Genomic DNA, 27,889 nt, shown 5'->3' with positions numbered 1-27,889 from the left:
CCATGTTTTTTAATTTAGAAAAAACATTATATAATTAAATGTGAAAAATGTATATATTATATCTTTAAAAATCAGTAAAATAATTAATTTCATAATATAGTGGGGGAAAAATATCAAGTAAATATGATTAGTTGACTTTCCTTAAAATAAAGCATCTTAAAAGAAACAAACTTACTCACTCATTTTAGGTACAACTAACTGTTTTAAAAGCAACGGGTTTACTCCTTACAAAAAAGTGCTAGTTGTGAAACTCAGAAAGACGTTCTCACCTGGCAGGTGTTTTCGGCTGCGTGGTTTGTCCCAGCGTTTCTCCACCTCCATGAGCTCATTACTCAGGCTGTATTTGGGCTTGGCTGGAGGTTTCTTGAAGGTGTGTGGGTCGGGGAGCAGAAACGGTGGTGGCTGCGGGCGTCTGAACACCGGAGGCAGGACGGGCGACTCTCCATGGCAGTCCAGGCTGAGGCAGCACTGGCCAGGGATTTTGACCAGCCGGGGTTTGGGACAGGACGGGGAGGACAGCGGGATATCAGTGGGACACAGGGGGACGCAGCCCACTGCCCCGTCTATACAGGTGCACTGGTGTTTGCAGCCCGCACGGAAGTTTTCCCCATTTTGATACATGCGGCCGTTATACTCACACGAGCGGCCCTCCAGTTTGGCTGAAAAAACAAAACAAAGCAGATTGCACTACGTTTATATTACTTCATACACTTATTTTCCTTCGGCTTAGTCCCTTTATTCATCAGGGGTCTCCACAGTGGAATGAACCGCCAACTTATCCAGTTTTACATAATGGATGCCCTTCTAGTTGCAGCCCAGTACTGGGAACGCCCATACACACACACACGCACACACACCACAGCCAAATTAGTTTATTCAATTGACCTATAGCATGCTGTGGGGAAACCCCTGCCAACATGGGGAGAACATGCAACTCGAACCAGCGACCTTCTTTCTGTGATACCACAGTGCTAACCACTGAGTCACCGTGCCGCCCATATTTATAATACAAAAATGGTAATTTGTTCACTTTGTTGCAGTGCTGCTTGATTCTGATTGGTTTATGAGCTCTTATTATTACTTTTTGTCAGATAAAGGCACAGCTAAAGTAGTTCCGGCAGGTTTAGGCCCCGTTTACACTAGTGCGTTTTAGATTTAAAACGGCGTTTTAGAATGAAATCCACGAATTATAATAGAATGGATCCACGTCCACACTCGCGTTTTACCCAGCGTTTCTGAACTGGGGTCCGTTCTTCGTACGTGGATTACTCAGTTAGCTGGATTTAGATATTGACGATTTGACACGATCCAGGATCGTTTCGTTCTTCAAAGCTGATCCGAGAGTTGTTGTCATAGCAACAGTTCTGCTAGGTCAAACCTGATCGGGAGCAGGTTCAATTCATATAAACAGGATTAGATCGGCTCAGTTCAAGCAAAGATAATACAGAAAGTATGTTTCGAATTCTGATATTTTCTTACAGTAGTAGTTATATACACTTGGGAAAATGGTACATATTTTTTAACTATATATATATAAAGTTATAGTTATTAATAAAATAAATAAAGTTATACATATTAATAAAACGTATGCAATCTGCACCCTCGAAATGAAAGTACAAAGACTGCCACCTGGTGGTGCAAAGAGAAAACTTATTGATATGAACTTTTTAGATCACTTTAGTACAAATTGTGTATGATAGAAATGCAGAATATGTGATTTTTGTAAAGCAATAATAGCCTACGTTTATGCAGACTTTAACATGTTTTGATAGTTAATAGTGATTTGATGCTTCACAAAAGTTGCAGACGCCTTTACCAATATCAAAATGCTTTTGTAAACAACCAGTTATTCTTTACACCGATTAAAAAACGGCTACTATAATATATACAATATTTTCTAAATGTAGAACTAAATACACTGATATGCATTTAAATACATGATGAATGCTATTGACACATGAAAGTGTAAAGCCTGCCGCTCATAACAAATGTGGACGTTTATTGCGTGTCATATTTAACAAGCCGTTTACTGCTAATTTGATGTAATTTTGCTCACATGGATAATTGAATATTAATCAGATGATGTCATTACGCTGCTGTGCCGTCAGCCAATCGTTGCATTGCTGATCATGATTTCGAGGATCGATAGATCTGTCCTTCACAACACACGCAGCGATCTCAGATCAGTTTATCCAGACATTCTAATCTGATTCGCGAACTTGTTTGAAGAACCAAATTAGCCAGAGATCAGTTATCAAGATTAAAAGATCCAGGATCTGCCAAATCATCTTAGATCATTTAAGCGAGGTACGAAGAACGGACCCCTGCTCTCCGTCCACACCAAAACGCTGAAAACGCACATCACGTGACCACACACACACTCTCGGGCAAGCCCATCTACCCAGATGAGAGCTCTGCTAGTCAGACTTCTCATCAAGCATCTCCCGCTGGATCTAATCTCACTATATTTATTAAACGGGATATTTCATTCATCTTGTTGTCTTTATCTAACGACATATTCCCTGACTTTGGTCATTGGAATCTATTACTTTTTCTCAGGTAACGTGTTTTGGCTGAGCGCAAAGATAAGTTAATGATTAAAATAACCACGTAGCCTATTCTGTATATTGACTGATCGCTTGCCTTTATTTCCGATAATGTATAAACTTATTGTATGTTATACTTTTATAATGGCCATTATCGATTATTAAAACTGATATTCAGCAAAAGAGAGGCTGTGTTTCGTATTTTCACTGAAATTGAAAGGAGGCAGTTGTTATCGGCTCCGTTTTGTTATAAATATCCACACAGTGAAGATGACGCTCATATATGCAGCACAACGCCTCAACATTTCTGCTGTCTGTAAGTTGCTAATATTAAAATGAAAATAGGCAGTTCCTTAAATCATGTTTACATTTTATTGTTGAGAAAGTGAAACAACGTAGCCAGGGTGATGTGAATGAAGTTATAAAGTACACTGTTCCCTTTGAAGATTTACCCGTGTCCTCGATATAGTCTGTTTTCCATATCAAACTGAAAAGAAGACACTGCAGCCTTGATCAAACATGCGAAGTCTGAACTTACAAGGAGAAGATTCAGGACTGAACTGTTTGTAGGCTACTTAATATTGAGGAAAAGCCCCAATCAGAGGCGAATGTCAGCAGCCCCGCCTCCGTATTCAGATGTCTCCGTTTTCCATCATCCACACTGATACGGAGCAGCAGTGTTTCAAAATGAAAACGGCCTCTCCAGCGTTTTCGAAACGCTCCCTTTCCGGCGCTCGAGAACTCCGGCGTAGTGTGGACGGATGGCGTAACCGTAGCAAAACTTATGCGTTTTCAAACTAAAACGCACTAGTGTAAACGGGGCCTTAGAGCGCATTAGCTTCATATTACTCCACTGAATAAGTTATTTTACAGCTACAACAGTCAAAAATCACATCAAAACACAACAGTTGTGCGTTTTTTTATAATGATTTAAAAATTCATGCTGTTATTAGTGAAACTAGTGGCTAAATGCACAGCTACGCGCGTTGCATGTGCCGTGAGTTACGCCGGTCACTTGATGCAGAAGTATAAACCAGGCTTAACCCTAAACCAACTGGCCTAGCCAGGACTCAAACCAGTGACATTCTTGCTGTGAGGCCACAGTGCTGCTGTTTTCAAAGCCATTCATTCATTCATTTTCTTTTTTCCATCATCCACACTGATACGGAGCAGCAGGGTTTCAGAATGAAAACGGCCTGTTCAGCGTTTTCGAAACGCTCCCTTTCCGGCGCTCGAGAACTCCGGCGTAGTGTGGACGGATGGCGTAACCGTAGCAAAACTTATGCGTTTTCAAACTAAAACGCACTAGTGTAAACGGGGCCTTAGAGCGCATTAGCTTCATATTACTCCACTGAATAAGTTATTTTACAGCTACAACAGTCAAAAATCACATCAAATCACAATAGTTGTGCGTTATTTTATAATGATTTAAAAATTCATGCTGTTATTAGTGAAACTAGTGGCCGTTCAGTGAACTGCGATAGAAATGTAGTACTTGTGTAGGGTCAGACAGAATCTGCAGACATTTTTTGCTATTTCTGTGGAGAATTTTGAAAAAAAAAGGCTGATTTTTGAGGATTGATCACAACTAAACTTTATGAAACGTTTTTTATGTTTACGATGCAAATTAGATCCTCTAATTTGGTAAACAAAGCAAGCCTATCATATAATGTCTCTACTGAAAGACAGAAAATATTACTGCACAAACTGTATTGTAAATAAAACATATGAACCTTTTCATATTAGTCAATGATATAACTAATTTAAAAACTGAATAAACCTCAGCTCAGCTGATTCCGGCTGATTAGGCGCTGAACTTGGCATATACACATCATATTTATGTTTTGTTTTATGTGGCTTTACACAGTCAACTGCCTTTGGGATTATTTCTTATTATTATTGATGAAACATCAAAAAACACCACAGATTCAGTAAAAAAAATAAAATGAATAAAAAAACTTAGTCTTTTTATTCATCATGGTTCGCCACATCGGAATCTCCAACTTAAAGGCTGATTTATACTTCTGCGTCAAACGCCAGCGTATGCTACGGCACTGACGCATAGCCCTTCGCCGTGGCCATCGGGGTCACTGACGTGCACCTCTCAAAAAATGTAACTACACGTCGCAACAACGTGTAGTGCAAGCTCTGTGATTGGTCGGCTTGGTAGCGCTGACTAGTCTGGGCGGGGCCGAGAGCCGAATGGCGCGAGCGATTGTTTACAAGTGTGGAGTCCCGTGAAGGAGCTCCGGATGGAAAGTTTTGTTTTGTGTTTACCTAATGGTTAAAGTTGTTGCACGTCCGCCGGTTCCTGCCTCAAAATGAGTCACTTGTACATCTAGAAAGTGTTCAGGAAAAGCAAAACAGAAGCGAAGAAACTCGACACAGAGGAAGATTTACACCTCACTGCCAACTAAGTGGAAGTATTAATGCAGACTGACAGAAACAGCGCGCAGAAGTATAAATACACAGCTACGCGTGTTGCCTGCGCAGTGAGTTACGCCGGTCACTTGACGCAGAAGTATAAACCAGGCTTAACCCTAAACCAACTGGCCTAGCCAGGACTCGAACCAGTGACATTCTTGCTGTGAGGCCACAGTGCTGACCACTGAGCCACAGTGCTGCTGTGTTCAAAGCCATTCATTCATTCATTTTCTTTTCGGCTTATTCCCTTTTATTAATCTAGGGTCGCCAACGTGGAATGAACCACCAACTTATGCAGCAAATGTTTTATCCAGCGGATGCCCTTCAAGCTGCAACCCATCACTGGAACACATCCATACACTCATACACGCATATACACTACGGAAAATTTAGCCTACCCAATTCACCTGTACCGCATGTCTTTGGACTGTAGGGGAAACCGGATGCACCCGGAGAAAACTCACGCGAACGCAGGGAGAACATGCAAACTCCACACAGACATGCCAACTGAACCATCGACCTTGCTGTGAGGTGATTGTGCTACCCACTGCACCACAGCATTGCCATTTTCAAAACATTTGCACTAAAGTGTTATTTATACGTTGTTTATAAAATATTGCAAAATGTTACAGTAGCTATGTTTGCATCCAGAGACTTCAGAGATCAATATGAATTAAGCACATGCACAAAACTGGAATATGGCATAAAACATTGGGGAATAAAGCAGCGTTTCCATCCAATGAGAAACTAAAGAGAACTAAATCATCACTTCCTGTTAAACTGGAGCAGATATCAGTCAGAGAAATTGAGTCGAGTGTGTTGGGATGTGCCACTGTGGTGTTTTTCTTCTCTAATAAATGAGTTGCGCCTCAGAAGAGGAAGATGAAATGCAATGAACGCGCTGAATGTGGTGCTTTTAAAGGTGTGAGACGCTCTTTGGTAGCACAGACAGATGCTCAAGACAGTTCTGGAGGGAATCATAATAGACGAATCATAATACTGACGCACTGTAATGACGGACTGACGGCTGAGGAGTTTTAGAAATCAGCAAAACAACATTTCAGATCTGCCACAATGTGCATCAGCAACAAAGTCCATTGATGTGTTCCTGAAACTCATTTATTTCTGATCATCATCTGGTAAGACTAAATAACAACCCTTTACTGATGTGCATGCTGGAGTTTATTCAGTAAATGTCTTTCATCGTAGTTTGTGCACATTTTTTTCTGATCGGTTATGTGCATTTTCAAAATGTATGCGCATCCTTGCATTTCCATTAAGCAGTTTTGTGTGATTTATTTCAATATGCACACAAAAACATGTGAATGGAAACATCGCAAATGAAAAACACATCATTTCTTGTAAAAATTAGGCAGTTTGGAGCATTTTAGAAAACGTTATTTTAAAACCAAAGTAGTAACATTAGGAAAACATTGCTGAGTCTGTATTTCCGTGCTGGACTCCAGTGAAACGCATTGGGACATCCTCCAGATAGACTTGTGTTGGTTTGATGTGTTCCTGCTGAATGGTGTGCAGTGAGCAGTTAAACAGCGATGGACACTCGATCTCTGCTTTTATGAGAGCGGCTCTATGTTTAGGGCCGGGTGGAATTTTGACTTGTTTACAATGTCATGGAGCGTCAGATAGTCTTTGGGGGTGTGAGAGACGCCTCCTAAAACCCCCTTTAGTCCAACTCGAATGCCGGTCTTAATATAGAAACACCCCGCTGCATAAAATCTGCTCTGTAGGAGAGGAAGAGTCAATGAAACTCACAGGTCAAATATAGGACATTATTTTATTTTTTTCTTTATTATTTATTTTAGTTATTTTTTATTTTCTGTTATTTTTGTAAGGTGGCATGGTGGCTCAGTGGTTAGCACCGAGGCCTCACAGCAAAAAGGTTGCTGATTCGAGTCCCGGCTGGGTCAGTTGTCATTTCTCTGCGGAGTTTGCATGTTCTCCCCATGTTGACGTGGGTTTCCTCCGGGTGCTCCAAACACAAGAGCGATAGGTGAATTGATTAACTAGATTGGCCGTAGTTTGTGTGAATGAGTCGATGGGTGTTTCTCAGTACTGGGTTGCAGCTGGAAGGGCATCTGCTGCATAAAACATATGCTGGAGTACTTGGTGGTTCATTCCGCTGTGACAGCCTCTGGAATGTCGACTAAGTCGAAGAAACTAATGAATGAATTATACTTTTGTTTCTCGCTCTGTGTGTTAGCTGTATATGATTATCAATGGAGGGTCTGAACATTGTTTATAATATATTTGTTTTATTCTTTCCCTGTTAATCTATTTAATTACCTTTTTATATTAAGTATAATTTTATATATAAAATTAGAGGGTTTATTTCCTTTTGTTGAACTATATTTGTTGAAATAGAAAGTTAGGGTGGGATTTTTATTATTATTATTATTATTATTATTATTATTATTATTATATGAGGCAACACCTGAAAACTTGAGTGAATAGAATAGATTTTTTAACTATAATATCAATGCTCTGTTTTAGTCATGGTATGGCAGCAAAGTTTGTTGATTATTATGCCATAATGAGAGTACAGTTCCTTGCCATATTGGTCTATAAAGTAGAAACTCATTTTTCATAGTACACAATGTAACTACAGAAGAGTCGAGCTTTAAATACGAAATTTATTAAAACTCTTTGCTCATTTTTGAGCGAGATGCTAATGGTCTAATCTTATTCAAGGATCTATGCTATGCTAAGCTAAAAGTGCTACTACCATACCTGTCAACCCTCCCGTTTTTTCCGGGATTCTCCCGTATTTTACTTTTCTAGCCCGCTATCATCCCGTGAAGGTATTTTCCTGTATTTCTCCCGTATTTTTTAGTTTTCTCTAAACAGCTGAGCCTCCCTATACTCAACCCATACCGCCGAACCACCAGGGGTTGCCCCTTGCACTAAAACGTGAGTCTTCTGTGCTTTTGCTTTGTTTAAGAATGAAAACACTCATAAATAAATAAATATTAAAAACGGTGCAATTCCATTTCCTTTTGATTACAGGTGCCGTCGCCCATCCTATACAATCATCAAAACAGTCATATAGCGGTGCATGACTGTCTTGGTTGTTTTTTTATTTTTTCCAAACACAACTAATTTCGTCTTAAATGAGCATAAAAAGGAAAGCAGTCAAATGCTTTCATTATAACATTAGATGTGTGCATTTCTTAAGTGACACCTCTTATTTAATGTAATAAATAAAATCTTAATAAATGAGAGATTCATTCTTTGCTCTTTTTTTTTGTTAAGGAAATCCCTTTTTATGGTGGGAATATCCCTTTTTTTCAAATCCCAATGTTGACAGGTATGGCTACCGCTAAACCTGAAGATCATCTGAATCGACTCAAAAAGTGTAAACCTTGACTCTTTAACTGCTAGGGGAGCTGTAAAATCATAAATAAAGTGGAGTGTTATTTTAAGACTGACAATGTATGCTAGCTAAATAAAAGGTGCAGTGTGTAGGATTGAGACCTAGTGGTCGAACTAGGGATTGCAGTCCAAATTCAAATGACGACATTGCTAAAAACATTTCTTAGATTTTTGGTCTCGTTTCAAGTCCAAATAACTGAAAATTCTTAAATCAAGAAGCATTTTTAGGCAAGCGAAAAGCATTGTCTTGTTTTAAGAAGTAATGTCAAAAGTAAGGGTACTGTATGTGCCTTTTTGACTCTTCTAAAGCATAAAAACACCATAATATGTTTACAGATATTTAAGAAACATGCTAAGCGAACATTCTTGTTCTTGTATCTGAAAAACAATGCTGAAGTCAGAGATTCTGCTTTAAAAATGTGTGTTACGTGCCGGAACGGCTGTCTTTGTTTTGGTGCTTTAAACCTGTCCACAGCTACGTTAACCAGTTATATTTCAGCAACCCGGGTTGCCTTGGTGGAAAACAGCGTATTTCGTTCATTCAGTCAAAGACTCTTAAAGCATGTGTCCGTGACTGAAATGTGACCTCCGGCGGACCGTAGCAGACTCCAAAATAAGACTTAGATTCAGAGTTCCACATGAGGTCAATAATTAGCAAATAATATAAATATTAGGAATGTAAGCATTAGCTGAGCAGGTTACATTGTAACCGCGTGTCCTAACAACACACTACATGACAAGATTTGCTGTGATAAGCAATTCGGCTGTTTGGCTACAGAAATGTGAATACAGCCATTCAGAAGCACAGAATAGTGCACTCACTGCACTCCAGCAAACTGGTAAGGTTTATAATCTAGTTAATACATATTAAAACTCTTTACCATTATTAAATGTAGATGCTGAATCACTGAATGTGTTTAGTTCTTCTATTTCAAATGGTTTATTTAATTCTCCAGATCTGAGATGAACTATCTGCTGCTGCTTTCAGTAGTATGGCAATAAATGTCATGTGAAATGGCTTTCAAACTCACACTATTAGCTGCCTCAGAACGCAGCAGCACGAGTGGTCTTCAATGAACCTAAAAGAGCACATGTCACTCCGCTGCTCATCCGTTTGCACTGGCTGCCAGTTGCTGCTCGCATCAAATTCAAAGCTCTGATGTTTGCTTACAAAGCGACCTCTGGCTTTGCTCCTTCTTATCTGCTCTCACTTCTGCAGATGTATGTGCCCTCCAGAAACTTGCGTTCTGTGAATGAACGTCGCCTCGTGGTTCCATTCCAAAGAGGGAAGAAATCACTTTCCCGAACTCTCGCGTTCAATCTGACCAGTTGGTGGAATGAACTCCCTAACCGCATCAGAACGGCAGAGTCACTCGCTGTCTTCAAGAAACAACTAAAAACTCAACTATTTAGTCTCCTTCACTTCCTAATCTGCAATTGCCTCTCTGGCTCCACCGCTAACTGTTCTACAAAAAAAAATTACTACTGTTTTCCTTCTTAGACTTTACACACCTGAAACTTGCCTACAGCACTTATTCATTGTTGCTCTTATACTTGTGTAAGTTGCTTCCTTGTCCTCATTTGTACGTCGCTTTGGATAAAAGCGTCAGCTAAATGACTAAATATAAATGTAGATTTAACACTGAATAAAGCACATGAGGTGTACCTTAGCTGATCACTGTCAGTTTTCTGTTGTTCAGCTTCAAGTAATAAAAGCCGTTTCTAAAATATAAATTTCAGGTGCTGGTTAGGACAAAAACTCCTTTTAATGTGGAAAAATTCCTTCTATCATGTGCGGTTGCTTTAATTTAGAACACGACAAATCAGCCTTTAGGGTCGATAGTCAGGCACGCTGTTTATATTGTCAATCTGGACGCATGTCTGTCTTGTGCATGTGTTTTGAACCAGGAGTGCAATACCTAGTTCATCCACTGGGTGTCAAACTTGCACACTGCAGCTTTAAGTGAGTTTTTCTTTAAAACAAGCACAATAATCTTCCAGTGGGGTGCTTACCCCAAAATAATTTCATTTTCATGATGTCTCCCAATATTATCCACAACCTGTTCATTTCATACATAGTCAAAATCATTAATTTAGCAACTCCACTTGCTGGTTACTTCACCACTCCTTCATCATGAAGGTTACTTCGAGTTGCTCCCTGTTGTTACAAACGGGTACAATGGAGAGCGTAGTCCCAGGCGAAAATATAAATCAGCCTTTACACTGTAAGCTGCTCAGCTAATGTTTACATTTGTAACATTAGCATCTTATGATGCTGTGTGTCTGCTGGGCAATAACTAAATGCACTACAGAATGTTACGTTTACACACATCCACAAATTACATGTAAACGCATCAGCTTTTCACAGAGTAATACTTACTATTCTTGAGTACTTTTGAAAGGTCTACTTTGTACTCATACTTTGAGTAATATTCACAACAGATGCTTTTACTCTACTCGCACTACATTTTTAGGTAAGTAAAGGTACTTTTAATGGAGTATGATTTTCAGTACTCTTTCCACCACTGGCTGGTTATAGCGATCAAAGCAAAGCCAGACATTCCAAAACGGAACACGCATTCTAAAAGCAGAATAACTGACTTCAGCATTGTTTCTCAGATAAATTTGTTCACTTAGCATGTTTCTTGGATATCTGCAAACATATGATGGTATTTTTACACTTGAGATAAGTCAAAAACTCACATACAGCACCTTTAACATTGCACATATTGATCTGATGCAGACTTGTTTATATTTTAATCAGCTTCCGGAGTTTTGTTTTGTTGTGCTGACTGACCCCTGCAGATGCCGTGCAGACTGGACACATCATTCCCATAGTTACACTCCAGGCCCTTGTGATGATCGCAGGGCTTTCCTTCATGGCAGTCGTCGTTGAGCTGCGCCGCACACACTTTACAGCATCCGCAGGCATCCGGTACTGCGCTCACACCCGCCGGGCACACGGGCCGCTTTACTGGACAGCGGCACACTTGAGGGCAACCCCATCCACCCTAAACACACACACACATACAGGTGAAAGCATGGTTTCAGATGCATGAGTGTTTAAAGCTGAACTTTGCACATGGACAACTAGAGGTGTAACGGATCACAACCAATGGTTTTTCACCTGTAGATTAACCCTACATGTAGTAACGAATGCAGAGAGATTGACTCATTTAAATTACATGCTTGAAAGCATTTTGGCTTCCCTGTAAAATTGAATGATGACAGAAGTAGTTGTGGGGGCACCTTAGGAGCAGAGATGGGAAGTAACGAAGTACGAATATTTCGTTGCTGTACTCAAGTAAATTTTTCTGCTATCAGTACTTTACTCCACTATTTATTAGTGATGGGTCGTTCATGAACGATTCATTCATTTTGAACGAATCTTCAATATGACTCGGGAACTACGAGTCCTCTCTGGGAGTGATCTGTTCGTTTGTGCAGGTGGTATCGTTTATTTCAAGTCTTTTGAGTCCTTCAACGCGGAAAGGCAGAAGCCAATCAAATGCGTTTAGAGCCGGAAAAAGAATTGATCAGTTCATCTCTCGAGTCCTCTATCGGGTCTGAGTCATTCGTTCATCACGGGCCAATCATATGCGTTTAGAGCCGGAAAAAGAATTGATCAGTTCATCTCTCGAGTCCTCTATCGGGTCTGAGTCATTCGTTCATCATGGGCCAATCATATGCGTTTAGAGCCGGAAAAATAATTGATCAGTTCATCTCTCGAGTCCTCGGGTTTGAGTCATTCTGTCACGTGATGAACGAACGGCTCAGGAACCAGAAGACTCGAAAGGTGAACTAATCATCATGGCTCCTATCGGCTCAGACTGTGTTCATTGGTTAAGATTATATGTGACTGTCAGTGTAACGTGAACGAACCACTGACATTTGAAGACATGAAGAGGTGAGCTGAGCAAAGAGACAACAATGCCTTCATAGACAAAAGAGCAGGTAAACATTGAATTTTTATTTTCTCCTTATAGTCTTCTATTTATGACTTATTTGTCGTTTGATCAACCTTTTGGGCTAGTTGTAGATGTGTTTGGAATTTGTAACATTTTAATAATATTTTGACAAATTGAACCAAATAAACGAAATGACTCAAGATTTGTTCATCTCGATGAACGAGAATCAAAGATCCGAGTCAGTAAAATGATCCGAGCTTCCCATCACTACTATTTATTTTTCTGACAACATTTTACTTTTACTTCTTACACTTTTACATAAATATCTGAACTTTCTAATCATTACATTTTTTAAATCGGGTTTGTTACTTTCGTTTTCATGTGTTTTGTGGTGCAATCTATATTATTTCTATCATTGCGCAATTTGAAAGTCTTTTTGATTCAATCAATCTATTTTGGCGTTTTACCTCTGATCATGCACAAGTAGACTTGTTTACTGAGTATACCATGGTAATGGCAAAAATGGCGAATGTACAGTTGATGTCAGAATTATTAGCCCCCCTGAATTTTTAGACCGCTTGTTTATTTTTTCCCCAATTTCTGTTTAACGGAGAGCGAATTTTTTCAACACATTTCTAAACATGATAGTTTTAATAACTCCTCTCTAATAACTGATTTATTTTATCTTTGTCATGATGACAGTAAATAACAACCCGGGCTCATTGTGGAAACGTAGCCCCGCGGACGTTTCTGCGGACCGCGATTTACGTCCCGGGAGGTACGTATTCGAGCGTTTTTTTTGTTTTCGCGGATCCGCGAGAGGCCGCTGTGCGCGCTTTTTTGCGTCTCGGGCGGGTGCCTCTCGGGAGCGTGCGGCGTTCGCACCCGCGCCGTTCTCGCGCGAAAAGCCGCCGGATCGGATAAAAAGCAAAAGCCCTCGTCTTCGATTTCGACCGCGTTTTCGGATCCCGCCGCGTTCTCGCCCTCATTTCCCGGATTCCGTTTTTCGTCTTACCTGATTTCCGGAACCCGCCGTTCCCCGGACTCGATCCCGGTCGTCGTCCACCGCGGCCGGCTCCGGCTCCTCCTCCTCCGGGGCCTCCGCTCCGCCGACGCAACGCTGTGAGCTAGGCGGACAAACTGATTGCGTCCGGAAAGCCCTCCACTCGGAGGCGAGCCGTTGGCCGGCGAGCGCGAAGAGGAGGGGCGAAGCGGCGCCACACCGCCCCGCAGCGTTCGCTCGAAAAAAACCAAACGCGGCCTTTACGCACCTCCGGCCACGTAAATCGCGGTCTCCAGAAACGTCCGCGGGGCTACGTTTCCAGAATGAGCTTGGGTTGGTAAATAATATTTTAATAGATATTTTTTAAGACACTTCTATACAGCTTAAAGTGACATTTAAAGGCTTAACTAGGTTAATTAGGTTAACTAGGCAGGTTAGGGTAATTAGGCAAGTCATTGTATATTGATGGTTTGTTCTGTAGACTATCGAAAACAAATATAGCTTTAAGGGGCTAATAATTTTGTCCCTAAAATTGTTTTAAAAATTAAAAACTGCTTTTATTCTAGCCCAAATAAAACAAATAAGACTTTCTACAAAAGAAAAAAATATTATTAGACATCCTGTGAAAATTTCCTTGCTCTGTTAAACATCATTTAGAAAATATTTAAAAAGAAGAAAAAAAATCGAAGGGGGCTAATAATTCTGACTTCAAGTGTAGATGAGACCAAGAATCAGCGATATATGCATTTTGGTCGACCGGATCACCAGTGGTGTGAAGTAACTAACTACAAACACTCAGACTACTGTAGTTGAATAGTTTTTCCTCAGAAATTGTAATTTACTAATAGTTTTAGAAGTGTGTACTTTTACTCTCACTTGAGCACATTTTTTGTGTAGTATCAGTACTTTTACTCCACTTCTGTCCTTCAACCTGCAGTCACTACTTTATTTTTTCTTGTAAAATCAGAAAAATTAGTCCTTTGATTCCTGTCCAATGAAATCACCTCATAATGAACTATCTCAAGACGTGGGCGATTTATAATTGCAGCAAACTGTTTGGAAGCATTAAAAGTGTCCAAAAAGATGATCAAAATCTTTACACGCATTGATCCAGAGACTGTTTAGATGCAGGTCACTGATGTTTACTGTATGATGACTGAAATGGCCTTAAACACCCAGCACACACAAGACGTCAACATGACGTCAGATAGACATTATACCTCAGTGTCATGGGGACAATACATTTTGTTTGGAAATAAAAATCAGGGTCCCACTTTATATTAAGTGGCCTTAACTAATATGTATTTACACAGGAATTAAGTTTGTTACAATGTACTTATTGTGTAAATACATGTATTTACTGTGTACTTATGCTTAATTACATTTGTAAATACACTGTTGACCATCCCTTACACCATAACCCACCCTTAAACCTACCCATGCCACCAAACCTGTCCATAACCCAACCTCTATCCCAACTCAAAAGCATCACAAGTGTTCTCAAATACATTTTTTGATGCAAGTACATAGTAGTTAAGGACACTTAATATAAAGTGGGACCAAAATCAGGTTGATGTCAGAACTCAACTTCAGGCTGACGTCAATGTCCAACGCCCAATTTAAAACCAACCAAATATCAATGCCTAATGAAGTTACAGCTTAACGTTGTGTGGATGTTACCAATATGATGTCTATCAGACATTGGATTTTGGTTGCCACACCTGATGAATAAATGTCAGTATTTGACGTCAATATGACGTTGGTTTTAGATGTTGGCTCAACGTTGAATTTTGGTCACTTTCCAACACAACCTAAAATCAACCAAATATCAACATTATTTGACGTTGTTATTGGACAACAAAATAACGCTATCCTTAGATGATAGTTAGATGTTGAATTTTGGTCATCTGACATCACAACCTAAATCTAACCTAAAATTAACTTCTGAGGACGTTGTGTTCCTGCTGAGAAATAACTCACTGTACTACAGAATGTTACGTTTACACACACACACATCCACAAATTACATGTAAATCCATCAATATTCTTCTACAGTGTAATACTCACTACTCTTGAGTATTTTTAAATGTCTGCTTTTTACTCATACTTTGAGTAACATTCACAACAGATACTTTTACTCTACTCGCACTACATTTTTAGGAAAGTAATGCTACTTTTACTGGAGTATGATTTTCAATACTCTTTCCACCACTGCAGATCACAGCTAAACAAGACACATTCCTGTTCAGATCTGGCATGTTAATGAAGTTAAAGCCTTTTGTCCACCTCTGACCGTAGTGTGCAGCTACTTCTCTGCTCTTTTAATCTAATAAAGCAAAACACTTTCAAAAAAAATACACATGATTGTTACAGTTAGTACTACAGTTTTTCTTGTTTGCTTTCACCTGGTTGAAGAAACTAGGTTCCCCTTCTTTGTTCGCTATCACTATCCCAGCACAGCAGAACACAGGTCTTGCAAATGTGTAAACCAGAGGTGGCCAACCCTGTTCCTGGAGAGCCACCTGCCTGCAGATTTCAGTTGCAACCCATATCAAACACACCTGCCTGTAATTATCACATGGTGTTCAGGTCCTAATTATTTGGTTCAGGTGTGTTTGATATGGGTAGCGACTGAAATCTGCAGGAAGGTGGCTCTCCAGGAACAGGGTTGGCCACCCCTGGTGTAAACCCTTTCTCATTGGGTTGACACATTTTCCCCACCATTTTTCAAAACGGTTAACACCGATGTCATTCAAGCAGCCCAAACTCCATTGTTTTAGCTATGGTAACCAAACAAAACACATGTATTCCTAACCATTAGAAACTACCAAGATCAGAATGAATTCACTGAAGCACCGGTTTAACACTCCTTCACACAAATCTTCAATTAGCAATCAGTCTGCAAACATTAAAAACGGTGGAAGGTCTGTGTTGTTCTGTGCCAGCATGGATGGAGGAGGTCAATAGTGGCTATACTCCCAATAGATTTGACTGTATTTTGGTTTACATGTGTTTAATATTTACAGTATTTTATTACTTTTGTCTGCTTTTTTTTTTATACAGTATTTCAGCTTTCAGCCACAGTTAGAAAAATGTCATGAATTCAATATAAATTTAATCAAAGCACTTCTTATTCTGGATCCAATTCTTTGCAAAAAGACAAATTTGACAGCCCAAATTGTAAGATAACAAACGCCATTGGCAATAGGCTATAATGTCAAGCACTGGTGCACTGATTAACCCTGAGTTCTGTATTTTGTATTTAGTTGTCCATTGTGTAATGATTAATTGAAAGAGCTCATACACTTGTACAAGTTGTGTTGTTTGAAGGTAAAACTAGTTTTTGTTGCTTATTTTAAATGTTTTGAAACGGCATGTTTCAAGAGTTTCAGTTGACGGATGCATCCTTTATATATATATATATGTATGTATGTATGTATATATGTATATATGTATGTATGCATTTATGTATGTATGTATATATATATATTAGGAATGTGCGGAGCAGCCGGTATTTGTATTTGTATTTGTTGAGGGGGGGAAAAGTATTTGTATTTGTATTTGTATTTGTATTCGAGTAAAATTCAAAATGGCGCAAAAATATATATTTTTTCTATTACACTTCTAATTTACATTATAGTGAAAGTATTGTTTAATTATACCCATTATATAAATTATAGATATGCAATATTGGTTGTTGCTTTTGAACATGTGACAAGAAATGTCATTGAAAAGAAAATAACATAGAAGCCATTATCTCATCCATGGTTAAACCAACAACTAATAAAATACCATTGTGAATATTATGAACCCCACCACCACCGTTCTTGTTGAAGGACACTGAATAGACAGAATAAAAACAAATAATACTTAAAAAAACTGTTCTTCTTCTGAAAGAACTTTTTTCCAATGGACAGAATTCCAAAAACTAAAATTAACTAAATAAATCTAAATAAAACCCTGCCCGGGAGATCTGGCAGAACAAAAGTATTCTATATAATACTAAAAGATACAGCCCTGCTATTATCATCTGCCTGCCACAAAACAGACACATAGTTTGTTTGGTTTTTTTGTTTGAAACTGACTTGCTGGGGCAGAATGTGGCTGTGTTGATGGTTTGGTGCTTGTGGGGGATTTAGCAGAACATAGCTGTGCTGATTGAGGGGATTGATGCTTGTGGGGGTTCACAGACAGTATCAGGAGAGGATGCTTTTAGTGCATGTGATAATACATTACATAGAAGGTTGCGCGGTGGCACAGTGAGTAGCACTGTCGCCTCACAGCAAGAAGGTTGCTGGTTCGAGCCCTGACTGGGTTCTCCCCATGTTGGCGTGGGTTTCCTACGGGTACTCCGGTTTCCCCCACAGTCCAAACAAATGCAATACAGGTTAATGGGGAAGGTTAATTGTCCCTATTGTATGTGTGTGAAAGAGAGTGTATGGATGTTTCCCAGTGCTGGGTAGCAGCTGGAAGGGCAGCCACTGCGTAAATCATATGCTGGATAAATTGGTGGTTCATTCCACCGTGGCAACCCCAGATTGATAAAGGGACTAAGCCGAAAAGAAATGAATGATTATGCATAGAAGATGTTGACAGATGTTTAATATCTCTGCCTCTGCTGATTTCACTTTTGCACACATTATACAATATCACTTTGTTTTATCTGCAGCAGCACTGACTGTAAAATGCTTCCACAAAGAACATTAAGTTTTATTTTTTTTTGACTGGTGGAGGACCAAGAAATGGCTCAGCAGCACTCTCACTCTTTTTCTATTCGGGTGCCCAAATGTATTTGAGGAGTTTCAAGTTAATAGTGACGGGAAGCTATGCTAAGGTTAACTAGCCTATAGCATATAAATTGCTGTCTGCAAAAGACAGTAATGTAGACGTACCATATAACTCCCATAAGTGCATACTATTCGACACAACTGCACAAGCATCGTTTTAACCTTTATAAACGACGTTACTCTGTCAACAGTCTATTGTCTAAATTACCGCGCTAACAGAGCTAAAGTTGCGTAAACAGAGCACCCGATTGCAAACTTCAAAAATGCAGCGTAATGTAATATCCCGAACAAACTCCGCTAAAAGTTTATAAACTGCATCTGGAACCCAATTAAGGTACAAAAATCTATTTAACAAAAATAGTGATGCAGTGTAGAATTTTTTTTCGCTCAGCCGAGCCTTCTCTGTCTGTATCTGTGGAGAAGCTTGTGCGAGACGGCTTTTACCTCCGCCCCGCCCTCCGACTGAGCGTGTCTCTCTTTCTCTCTCTCTCTCTCTCTCTCTCTCTCTCTCTCTCTCTCTCTCTCTCTCTCTTTCTCTCTCTCTCTCTCTCTCTCTCTCTCTCTCACTCACTCACTCACTCACTCACGCGGGCATGCACTGTGGTCTCATGAGGAAACGCTGCTTTTTGATATAGTGTTTTTCTTGCTCCCGAATACAAATAATTTTTCAAGTATTTGTTCGAATCAAGTATTCATAAAAACACGCTATTCGTGCCTTTCCGAATACCGTATTCGGGTTCGGCTCCACCCTTAATATATATATATATTACTATGATTTTCGGTACTCTTTCCACAACTGGTGATGATGATGTACATGTTAGTTGTCAGTGTGAAACTAAAACAGGTAGAAGTAATGAAAACTTTTTACTCAAGTACATATTCCAGGCTGTACTTCTTTACTTCTGAGGTGGTTATAAATACAGAAATCTTGTATCCAATGGCGCCATACCTGTCAACCCTCCCATTTTTCCCAGGATTCTCCCGTATTTTACAGTTCTATCCCGTTACCATCCTGTAAAGATATATTTCTCCAGTATTTTCAGTGTTTTTCTGAAGGGTGGCAAGAAACATTAGGAGTTGAGCCTCGCTATATGCAACCCATACCGCCGAACCACCAGGGGCCGCCCCTTGCTCGTAAATGTGAGTCTGTTCTGTGCTTTCGCTTTGTTTAGGCACGAAAACACTTTGAAATAAATATAAAAATGGCGCGGTTCCCTTTTCTTTCATTACAGGTGCTGTCACCCCTCCTATGCAATCCTCAAAACGCACTCCATAGTGATAAATCAACCCGGGCTCATTGTGTAAACGTAGCCCTGCGGACGTTTCTGCGGACTGCAATTTACGTCCCGGGAGGTACGCATTCGAGCGGTTTTTGTTTTTGCGGATCCGCGAGAGGCTTTTTCGCGTCTCGGGCGCCTCTCGGAGCGCGCGCCGTTCTCGCGCGAAAAGCCGCCGGATCGGCTGCCCTCCCCTTCCTCCTTCCCTAAACCCGAGCGACGGTTCGCAAAAGCCGTCTTGCAGATTCGCACTCTATAACATCAGAAAGGTCCGACCCTTCCTATCTGAACATGCAGCTCAACTCCTTGTTCAAGCTCTTGTTCTCTCCAGACTAGATTACTGCAACTCTCTACTAGCCGGGCTCCCAGCCAACTCTATCAAACCCCTTCAGCTGCTTCAGAACGCAGCAGCACGAGTGGTCTTTAATGAATCTAAAAGAGCACATGTCACTCCGCTACTCATCCGTTTGCACTGGCCAGGCCTGTGCAGAGACCGTCCAAAGGGCATGTGCAGGAATAAATTTTTGAAGAGCGGGGGTGGGGGGGATGGTTGGCGCGTGTACTAAAGAGCGCGCGCATACTAAAGAGCGGTGTTGTCGCGCGCGTTCTGATCAGCTGTGTTGTTGCGCGCGTACTCAAGAGCGGTGTTGTCGCGCGCCTACTGAAGGGCGGGACCGAGGGTGTGTCGCGTCGCGGGGGCACTTTTGATCATTTTGGAAGGGCACTTTCTATCCAAGACTAAAAAGGGCATGTGCAGTGCACAGGTTGAGCCCTATGTGTGCACGTGCCTGGCACTGGCTGCCAGTTGCTGCTCGCATCAAATTCAAAGCTCTGATGTTTGCCTACAAAGCAACTTCTGGCTTTGCTCCTTCTTATCTGCTCTCACTTCTGCAGATGTATGTGCCCTCCAGAAACTTGCGTTCTGTGAATGAACGTCGCCTCGTGGTTCCATCCCAAAGAGGGAAGAAATCACTTTTCCGAACTCTCGCGTTCAATCTGCCCAGTTGGTGGAATGAACTCCCTAACTGCATCAGAACAGCAGAGTCACTCGCTATTTTCAAGAAACGACTAAAAACTCAACTATTTAGTCTCCACTAAACTTCCTAATCTGCAATTGCCTCTCTGGATATACCACTAACTTTATTACAAAAAATAAAAAACAATTACTAATGTTTTGCTTCTTACACTTTACAGACCTGAAACTTGCCTACAGCACTTATTCATTGTTGCTCTTATAGTTGTGTAAATTGCTTCCTTGTCCCCATATGTAAGTCGCCTTGGATAAAAGTGTCTGCCAAATGACAATGTAAATGTACAAAAAAAATTAGATTGATTACCAGTGATATTGAGTTCCTTTCAAAGAATAATTCCTAAAAAACTCAACTAAAATCAACTAAGGCTAAAAGCAACTTAACTAAAATTGAAAATATAACAGATTTCAGCAGTGTATGCAAGTCTCAGATGCCACCAAGAGGTTTTTGCATCTGAACTCTTCATATACAGTCGTCAACATATGAAGTGGATCAAATTCTTCATCAAAGTCATCCTAAAACATTCAATCCTGTCTTAGGGACACACTTCAGCTTCAGTCATTCAGATCCAAACCAGCATAAAGACTGAAGAACTGCCAGATAATACAGAACTGCCTAGTTCACACTAGAGGATTTTAAGCCTGATTTGAGCCTGATTTGGAAGTTAACGAGCTCGCCGACAGATCGGGCTGTGATCGGGAAGAAATCTGCGGGTGCTCGGCGCTCGCCGCTCTTTATGTGTGAACTACTGAACAACGCATCAACGAGGCTCGCTGAAGCGTCGCCGACACCTCGCAGACGGAAATCCAACATTTAGCATGCTGAATATTCCAGAGCAGTCGGCCGACTCAACCCCACGTGTGGTCAGATGTAGTGACGGGCTGCAGCCAATGAGAGAGCAGATCAGCATGAGCTGAATGCCTGTGTGTTCAGGAGCTCAGCAGAAACATCTGTGATTGGTCAGAATGGGCATCGGTGCACTCGCTTCATTCTGCGTTAACACAGACATGAGAGTAGGCTATATTAACAGTGAAACTAGAATTCTGTAACTATTAGAATTACCATACTGCTCATTCTGACCGTTCTCATATAAAACGCCATATTGTCACAACATATTTACATTCAAAGCTGTTATTGAGATATTAAAATTAAGCTTTGAATGTCTGGCATCATATTTAATGACACCATTACCCTAAAAATATCATCTTTTTTTGGTAATAAAGCCTATAAATATGTAGTTAAGATACTAAAACACTTAAAGGTCTTGGCTTTCATTTTCACTTTCAAACAGGAGCTATTTCACAGCACAGAATATGCTGTTTTGAAATATCTGAAGTAAACTGATGTTTTTGCCATCAGAAAGTTTTGTTTATGTTAGCAGGAAGTTGCTAGGAAAAAAACTGCACACATATTTAAAGTCACAGTGAAAAGTATCAGACATGCATGCAGTCATTTTGACCAATATGGTAATTTAAGGCAGAAATGCTCAGTTCTTTACTGTTTTGTAATAAAAAAATAACAGTGTCAGAAAGAAATACACTGATAGTTAGAAAACGGCAGGGTGTTATAAATATGTTAGTTTTATTTCAAAGAGTTATAAAATTACAAAAATTAAAAACTCTCTGTGTATCTATCAGATGAGTGATTAATCCACTGATGAATCAGCTGATTGACGATGTTTTTAAATGCTTTCTCCAAAGCTTGAAACGCTGTCAGTGATGTCATCAGCACACAAGCAGCCAATAGTGTTCCGCTTTTTCTGACGACTCCTCCCTCAAATTTTCATTGGCTGTGGTTTGGTAGCTTGAATAAGCTGTTGGGGAATGAGATGTTGTCAGATCATGTAGTGTGTGACCCCCCTCTTGTGGATCGTTCACAGAGTGTTGCGTAGTGTGAACACCACAGAGATTAAAAGACACAAAGTCAAGTCATGTAGTGTGAACGGCACAGCGATCTGCTGATGTTTAAAATCCTGTAGTGTGAACCAGGCTTTATACCTGCATCCTGCACTTGCTGCTATTGCTCTACTGGTTAGACCTAAACTGCATTTCGTTGTCTTGTACATGTGTAATGACAATAAAGTTGAATCTAATCTACTCATATCGATATTCGAAAACACAAATAAACAAGCAGCATCATAAACTTTGCAATAGTGTGAGAAAAACTTTGATGGATGAGCCCCTAAATTCTGTTACGTCCTCCCCTGGACTAGGAGGATGGGCAGAATCAACAACAAATGAGTAAAATAACAAAATACAAACCAAGAAAAAAAAAATACTTGAATCAAATCCACCACCGACGGTTCACTCAATAACCACTGCTGGTTTAATGCAAAAAATAAAACTGATTTTATTACAGCAGATCAAATAAACATAAGGTAAAGGGAGCCTAAAATTACCTTTAGGTTGGAGCAAGGCCAAAACAATAAATTAATTTATTCATTCATTCATTTTCTTGTCGGCTTAGTCCCTTTATTAACTCGGGGTTGCCACAGCGGAATGAACTGCCAACTTATCCAGCAAGTTTTTACGCTGCGGATGCCCTTCCAGCCTCAACCCATCTCTGGGAAACATCCACACACACTCATACGCTACAGACAATTTAGCCTACTCAATTCACCTGTAGCGCATGTCTTTGGACTGTGGGGGAAACCGGAGCACCCGAAGGAAACCCACGCGAAGGCATGGAGAACATACAAACTCCACACAGAAACGCCAACTGAGCCAAGACACGAACCAGCGACCCAGGGACCTTCTTGCTGTGAGGCAACAGCACTACCTACTGCGCCACTGCCTCGCCTAAAACAATAAACTAAAGAAGTTAACTATTTATAAATCTCAATTATACTATTCCCCCCAAAATAACGATGATTTAAAGGAGACATATAATGTAAAAATCCCTTTTAGCAGTCTGTAAATGTCAGCAGCTTCTGATGCTAAAAGTGTATTCATTGTATTGTTTATAATCAGACTTGATATAAACAGTCTGCAGAAACACTTTGATGATGCGTACAAAGAGAGAATGTCAATCATAGAAGCAAAGCCGCGGGGCAGCATGTCTCCCTTATTAGCAAAGGACATTAGTCTAGTTTTTGAATCTGCCACTGCTGACACCCAGGCATGTGTAGCTCCGCCTTCTTCTGAAAAGAGCGCGATCTCATTTGCATTTAAAGCGACAGTCACCAAAACACTACAATTAGGATCAAAGCCTAAAAGGGTCAGTTTCAGAGAGTTGTAAAACACTGTGTGCTATTTTGGGCTGAAACTACACACTTGCACTCTAGGGACATCAGACTTATTTTATATCTTGTAAAAGGAGGACTGATGGGTCACCTTTAAATGAATTGACAATTTTAAGCTATCTTAACTAACCAAAAACAAGAGAAAAACATTAATTCTGCTCGATTTACGTTTGCGAGGAAATAAGTACACAAATCCATCCCATATTATTAATTAATTGTTAATTAATTATAAGTGCTGTTTAATCCTAATAGCTTTGCTTTGTTTTTGCTTTATTTGTGAAAAATATTTCTTTATGTAAATTAAAAAAAAATAAAGTAACGAAGAATAAAAGCAAGAGTGTTTGTAGTTGTAATTCATGCCAAGTTGCGATTTTTGGCAAATTGTTATACTCAAACAGTTCATAATGGAGAAATTGAAATATGTACACTGTACAAATATCTATAAATTAGCAATTTCCCATATTTTGTGATTGATGTTTTTATTTTTCCTAATGTATTTCTGCTTCTCAATTCTATTATGGGAGCTTGATCTTTCTTCTAACAGCTTTTAACCTTAAAGTTCAGGCGGGAAATGACTTCTCTGCACATGTAATAGTTTGCAGTGTAATATTGTCTGCACTGGAAAAAAAAATGTCTGCAAAATTGTTGCAAACAATTTATTTGTGTTGAATTTAAACAAACAAGTAAAATTTAGTTATGTTCAACTTTATTTGTTTGTTTAAATTCAACATAAACAAATTGTTTACAAACACTTAACTTAAATTAAGTTAATTTAAGGAATCATCTTTGAATATTTTTTTTTCAGTGTGTGTTGATGTTGTATATTACGCTACAAACACCTTGTAATAAACTGCCAGCACATTTTCTGTTATTTTACAGACTTCTTTCTCTATATATTATTTCTTATTCATTATATTATTATTTCAAATGAATAAAATGTCACTAAAAGTCACTTTGTTGAACTGTACAGTTGAATTTTCAACTTTAAAAGTGGACAGAGCAGAGATCAACATCCCACAATGCAATTCACAACTATAAATAAACCGAAAATACACAAAAAAAAAATTACGAAAACTGTTCATTAACAGATTGTTTTTACACACATTTCTATCTTCATGGTCTCTCTCCATAGCTGTAATGATACACTGTAAAAAGTTTGACTTTAAATTCACAGTAATGATACTAAGAGTAATAATTACATTACTTTCACAGTAAAATACGGTATGTAAATTCACAGTAAATTATTGTGTTGTAGTTCACAGTAATTTACTTTGATTTTCTTACATTAAATTACTGTGAAATTATAGCGTTTAACGACACAGTAGATAGTAAAGTCCTTTACTATGATTTCACAGTATTACCTTGTACAATTAATTATATTGTACTGTGAAGCAGGCTTTCCTCAGCTATTTATTCTGACATTTACCCTGACTTTGAAATCATTTTGGGTGTTTAACAATGTTTGGTTTTATGAATCAATTACTTTTGTTTCTAGTTAGTTACGTTTTTGCCTATGGCTTTCATGTCGTTTCAAAACAGGATGATTTTCTTTCAAGTTATTTTTAAGGATGTAACCAAATAGTTTTTTTCTAAATATCAAAAAAGTGCCAATCCAAGCATAAAAGTTCATTTTTTATTAATGTATATGTTGAATGAAATAAAGAGTTTGAATTACTATAACTAACATGCAAAAGATGTAGCCCTTTTTACAGTAATTAGCTGTAATCATGCTACCTGGCTTAATTTCGCAATAAAATTACGAATACAACACATTACTGTGAATTTTTACTGTTAAATCCAGTAAAGTGATACAAATGTATTTTACTGTACAAAATTACAGTAACATGTTGTGAAAATCTGGACGTTTTTTTACAGTGTATACAGACTGCATATTCTGTCCCCCTAAAAGCCAACCCTCTCACAGAAAACAATCTGCATTTCATTTCTACATTTATAAAGCACTTCAAAAATGTCCCCAGAAAATCAAAATATACCAGTAATGCTATATTTGTGAAGACGTGGTCCCCACGACATTAGGAATACAAGTACACAGTTGTCAACATTTGAAGTGAATCGTAATCTTTCATCAGAGCTGTCCTAAAACCAGTGTTTTAAACAACACTTGTATTTATATTTAAGTAATATGCACGTCTATTTTCATATTAAAGTAATATCTAGTTGTAAAGTAGATCACACACACACATAAATAATATGAAATTACATGCATTTACTGTATTGTAACGTGTATATTATTGCATTTATTCAAAAACTAAATTATTAATTAAGACGACCAGTCATTTTTTAAAATCTCTATATGCATATTTCTTCTTTGTATGACATTTTAAGTGTTTTATATATTTAGTTCAGCTAGAATACAGAACGTGTCACATTCATCTATTTCTATAAGTGTATGAAGGCCTACATGACAGATCTGTTCCTGTTTGCGTTGTTTAATAATGAAGTGAGCTGTTCATATACACGCAGATTGTTTACATGACTGTCTCTTCACTTACCGACGTGCAGAAGATCCCAACTAAAACCAGCAGACACATAAAATCCTTCATCTTCATGTAAACCACTTAGTGTCCACGAAAAAGATTGATATTTGAAACAAAAACACCCTTGAGTAATCCAGATAGCGTGTTTACTCCAGCACGTATGCGCGTGTGTGATATCAGCTGTGCTTGAGTTTCTGGCGCTCGCTCTCGTGCTGTACTCCGCTTTTAAACCGCTGTACTCTTAATGTATGCGCGGCCACGCCTACTCCGCCTATCAGAGCGAGAGAGCTCAAAGTTGGGCGTGGTTTAGGACTAGAGGCGGCGTTCTATCCGCATATGGGCGTGGCCACCGATGAATGCAGTCATTCATAAAAATCTGCTCCATTCCAGAGAGAAGCTGCAGTCTGCTGTTTATTGACTTATGTTTTAATAAAAATATTATGGATGCTTTAAAGTCTCTTTCACACGCACGGCCCTGTCCGCTGTGTGCTTTGTGCAGGGCAAGATAAATATACCCAGCTGTGTGATGTTTGCTGCATTAATAGAGAAAACAAGCATGAAAAGGCCGCTTTACTGCACCTCACCTCTCATTGTTTTCATTAGTTTTATCTCTCCTCTCTTCTCTCTCAGGTTGTCATCAGAGGATGTTTCAGGCTGATGTTGTCAACAGATGCTCGCATGAGGACTTAAGACTGACGTGTAAAGCAGAAAAAAGGCAAACGGTGGGTGTTTTCGTGAGGACAGAGATGATGGAGTGATGTGGAGAGAGCAGCGGGTGGAAAAACAGAGAGCCGGAGGCCTGAAGGAAACACTCAGCAGAGGTACGAACACAGAAAGTGCCTGAAATGCTTGTAGTTTAGAGTCACTCATCATAGAAACACATCAGATATCAACATAGCCAGACTTTAATTTACTTTAAAAGTATTGCTTATATCGGAAAGTTTAGATGTTAGTATCCGTATGCTAATCTTAAGGATATCTAAAAGCTAGTGTGCTCCAAAACAGACATTTAGAAGATGTAAACATCCAAACGGAAAAAATTAAATATTTTCTTAGAGGATCAACCAAAACATTTTTCAAAACATGGGACCCTTTAATAATTTATATTGAGACTAATGTACTCCTCCAACCATAAATTCCAAACCCCACCCACCATTTTTTTATTTATTAATTTTTATTTATTTATTTAATTTTTAATTTATTAATTAATTTATTTTTTTTGTAAATTTATTTTTATTTTATTTTCATTTTTATTATTATTAATATATTTTTTTATTTAATGCATTTCCTTTTCATAAAAAAATGTATTATGTTAATTTGTCTCTTTTTCAAATTCATGTATGGTTAAAAAAAAACAAAAAAAACGAAAATACCTTTGTAATTGAATACCTTTAATGTACTGTACCTTTTGTCAAAAACACAATAAAAAATAAAATAAATAAAAAGAAGATGTAAACATCCAGTTTGCCACTTACACCTGAATGGATCAAAGATATTTTCGACATCACCTCATACTTCAGATACTCATCAGATCTTCTGACCAGTCAAATGCTACATATCACAAACACTTTATTAGGTACACATTTCTAGTTCCAGGTTGGACCTCTTCTGCCCTCAGAACTGCCTTAATTCTTTGTGGCAGAGTTTCATCAAGGTCCTGGAAATATTCCTTAGAGATTTTGCTCCATGATAGCATCACACAGTTGCTGCAGATTTGTCGGCTGCACATCCATCATGCCAATTTCCCGATTCACCACATCCCAAAGGTGCTCAATTGGATTGAG

The 27,889-nt window shown here is 39.1% G+C and overlaps 1 protein-coding gene and 1 long non-coding RNA gene across 2 annotated transcripts in view; both read right to left on the bottom strand.

Annotated features, from left to right (window-relative positions):
- The window catches only part of si:ch211-106h11.3, a 34,953-nt gene extending 8,649 nt beyond the window's left edge, over positions 1 to 26,304 (bottom strand). The window contains exons 1-3 of the mRNA XM_073943917.1: positions 26,121 to 26,304; positions 11,158 to 11,371; positions 270 to 659 (exon numbers count right to left, since the gene is read on the bottom strand). Of these exons, the coding sequence (XP_073800018.1) occupies positions 270 to 659; positions 11,158 to 11,371; positions 26,121 to 26,177 (661 nt within the window). The 5' untranslated portion in view covers positions 26,178 to 26,304. The remainder of the gene's footprint in view (positions 1 to 269; positions 660 to 11,157; positions 11,372 to 26,120) is intronic.
- Positions 26,305 to 27,434: 1,130 nt separating this feature from the next.
- The window catches only part of LOC141381107 (uncharacterized), a 7,140-nt gene continuing 6,685 nt past the window's right edge, over positions 27,435 to 27,889 (bottom strand). The window contains exon 3 of the long non-coding RNA XR_012400727.1: positions 27,435 to 27,889. This exon is cut by the window's right edge and continues 684 nt beyond it. This is a non-coding gene — a long non-coding RNA (uncharacterized lncRNA).

The sequence above is a fragment of the Danio rerio genome, chromosome 3, assembly GCF_049306965.1.
Source record: "Danio rerio strain Tuebingen ecotype United States chromosome 3, GRCz12tu, whole genome shotgun sequence".
Classification (NCBI taxonomy): domain Eukaryota; kingdom Metazoa; phylum Chordata; class Actinopteri; order Cypriniformes; family Danionidae; genus Danio; species Danio rerio.
Note: the sequence above shows the minus strand (reverse complement) of the source record. Positions and strands in the feature narration are given on the sequence as shown.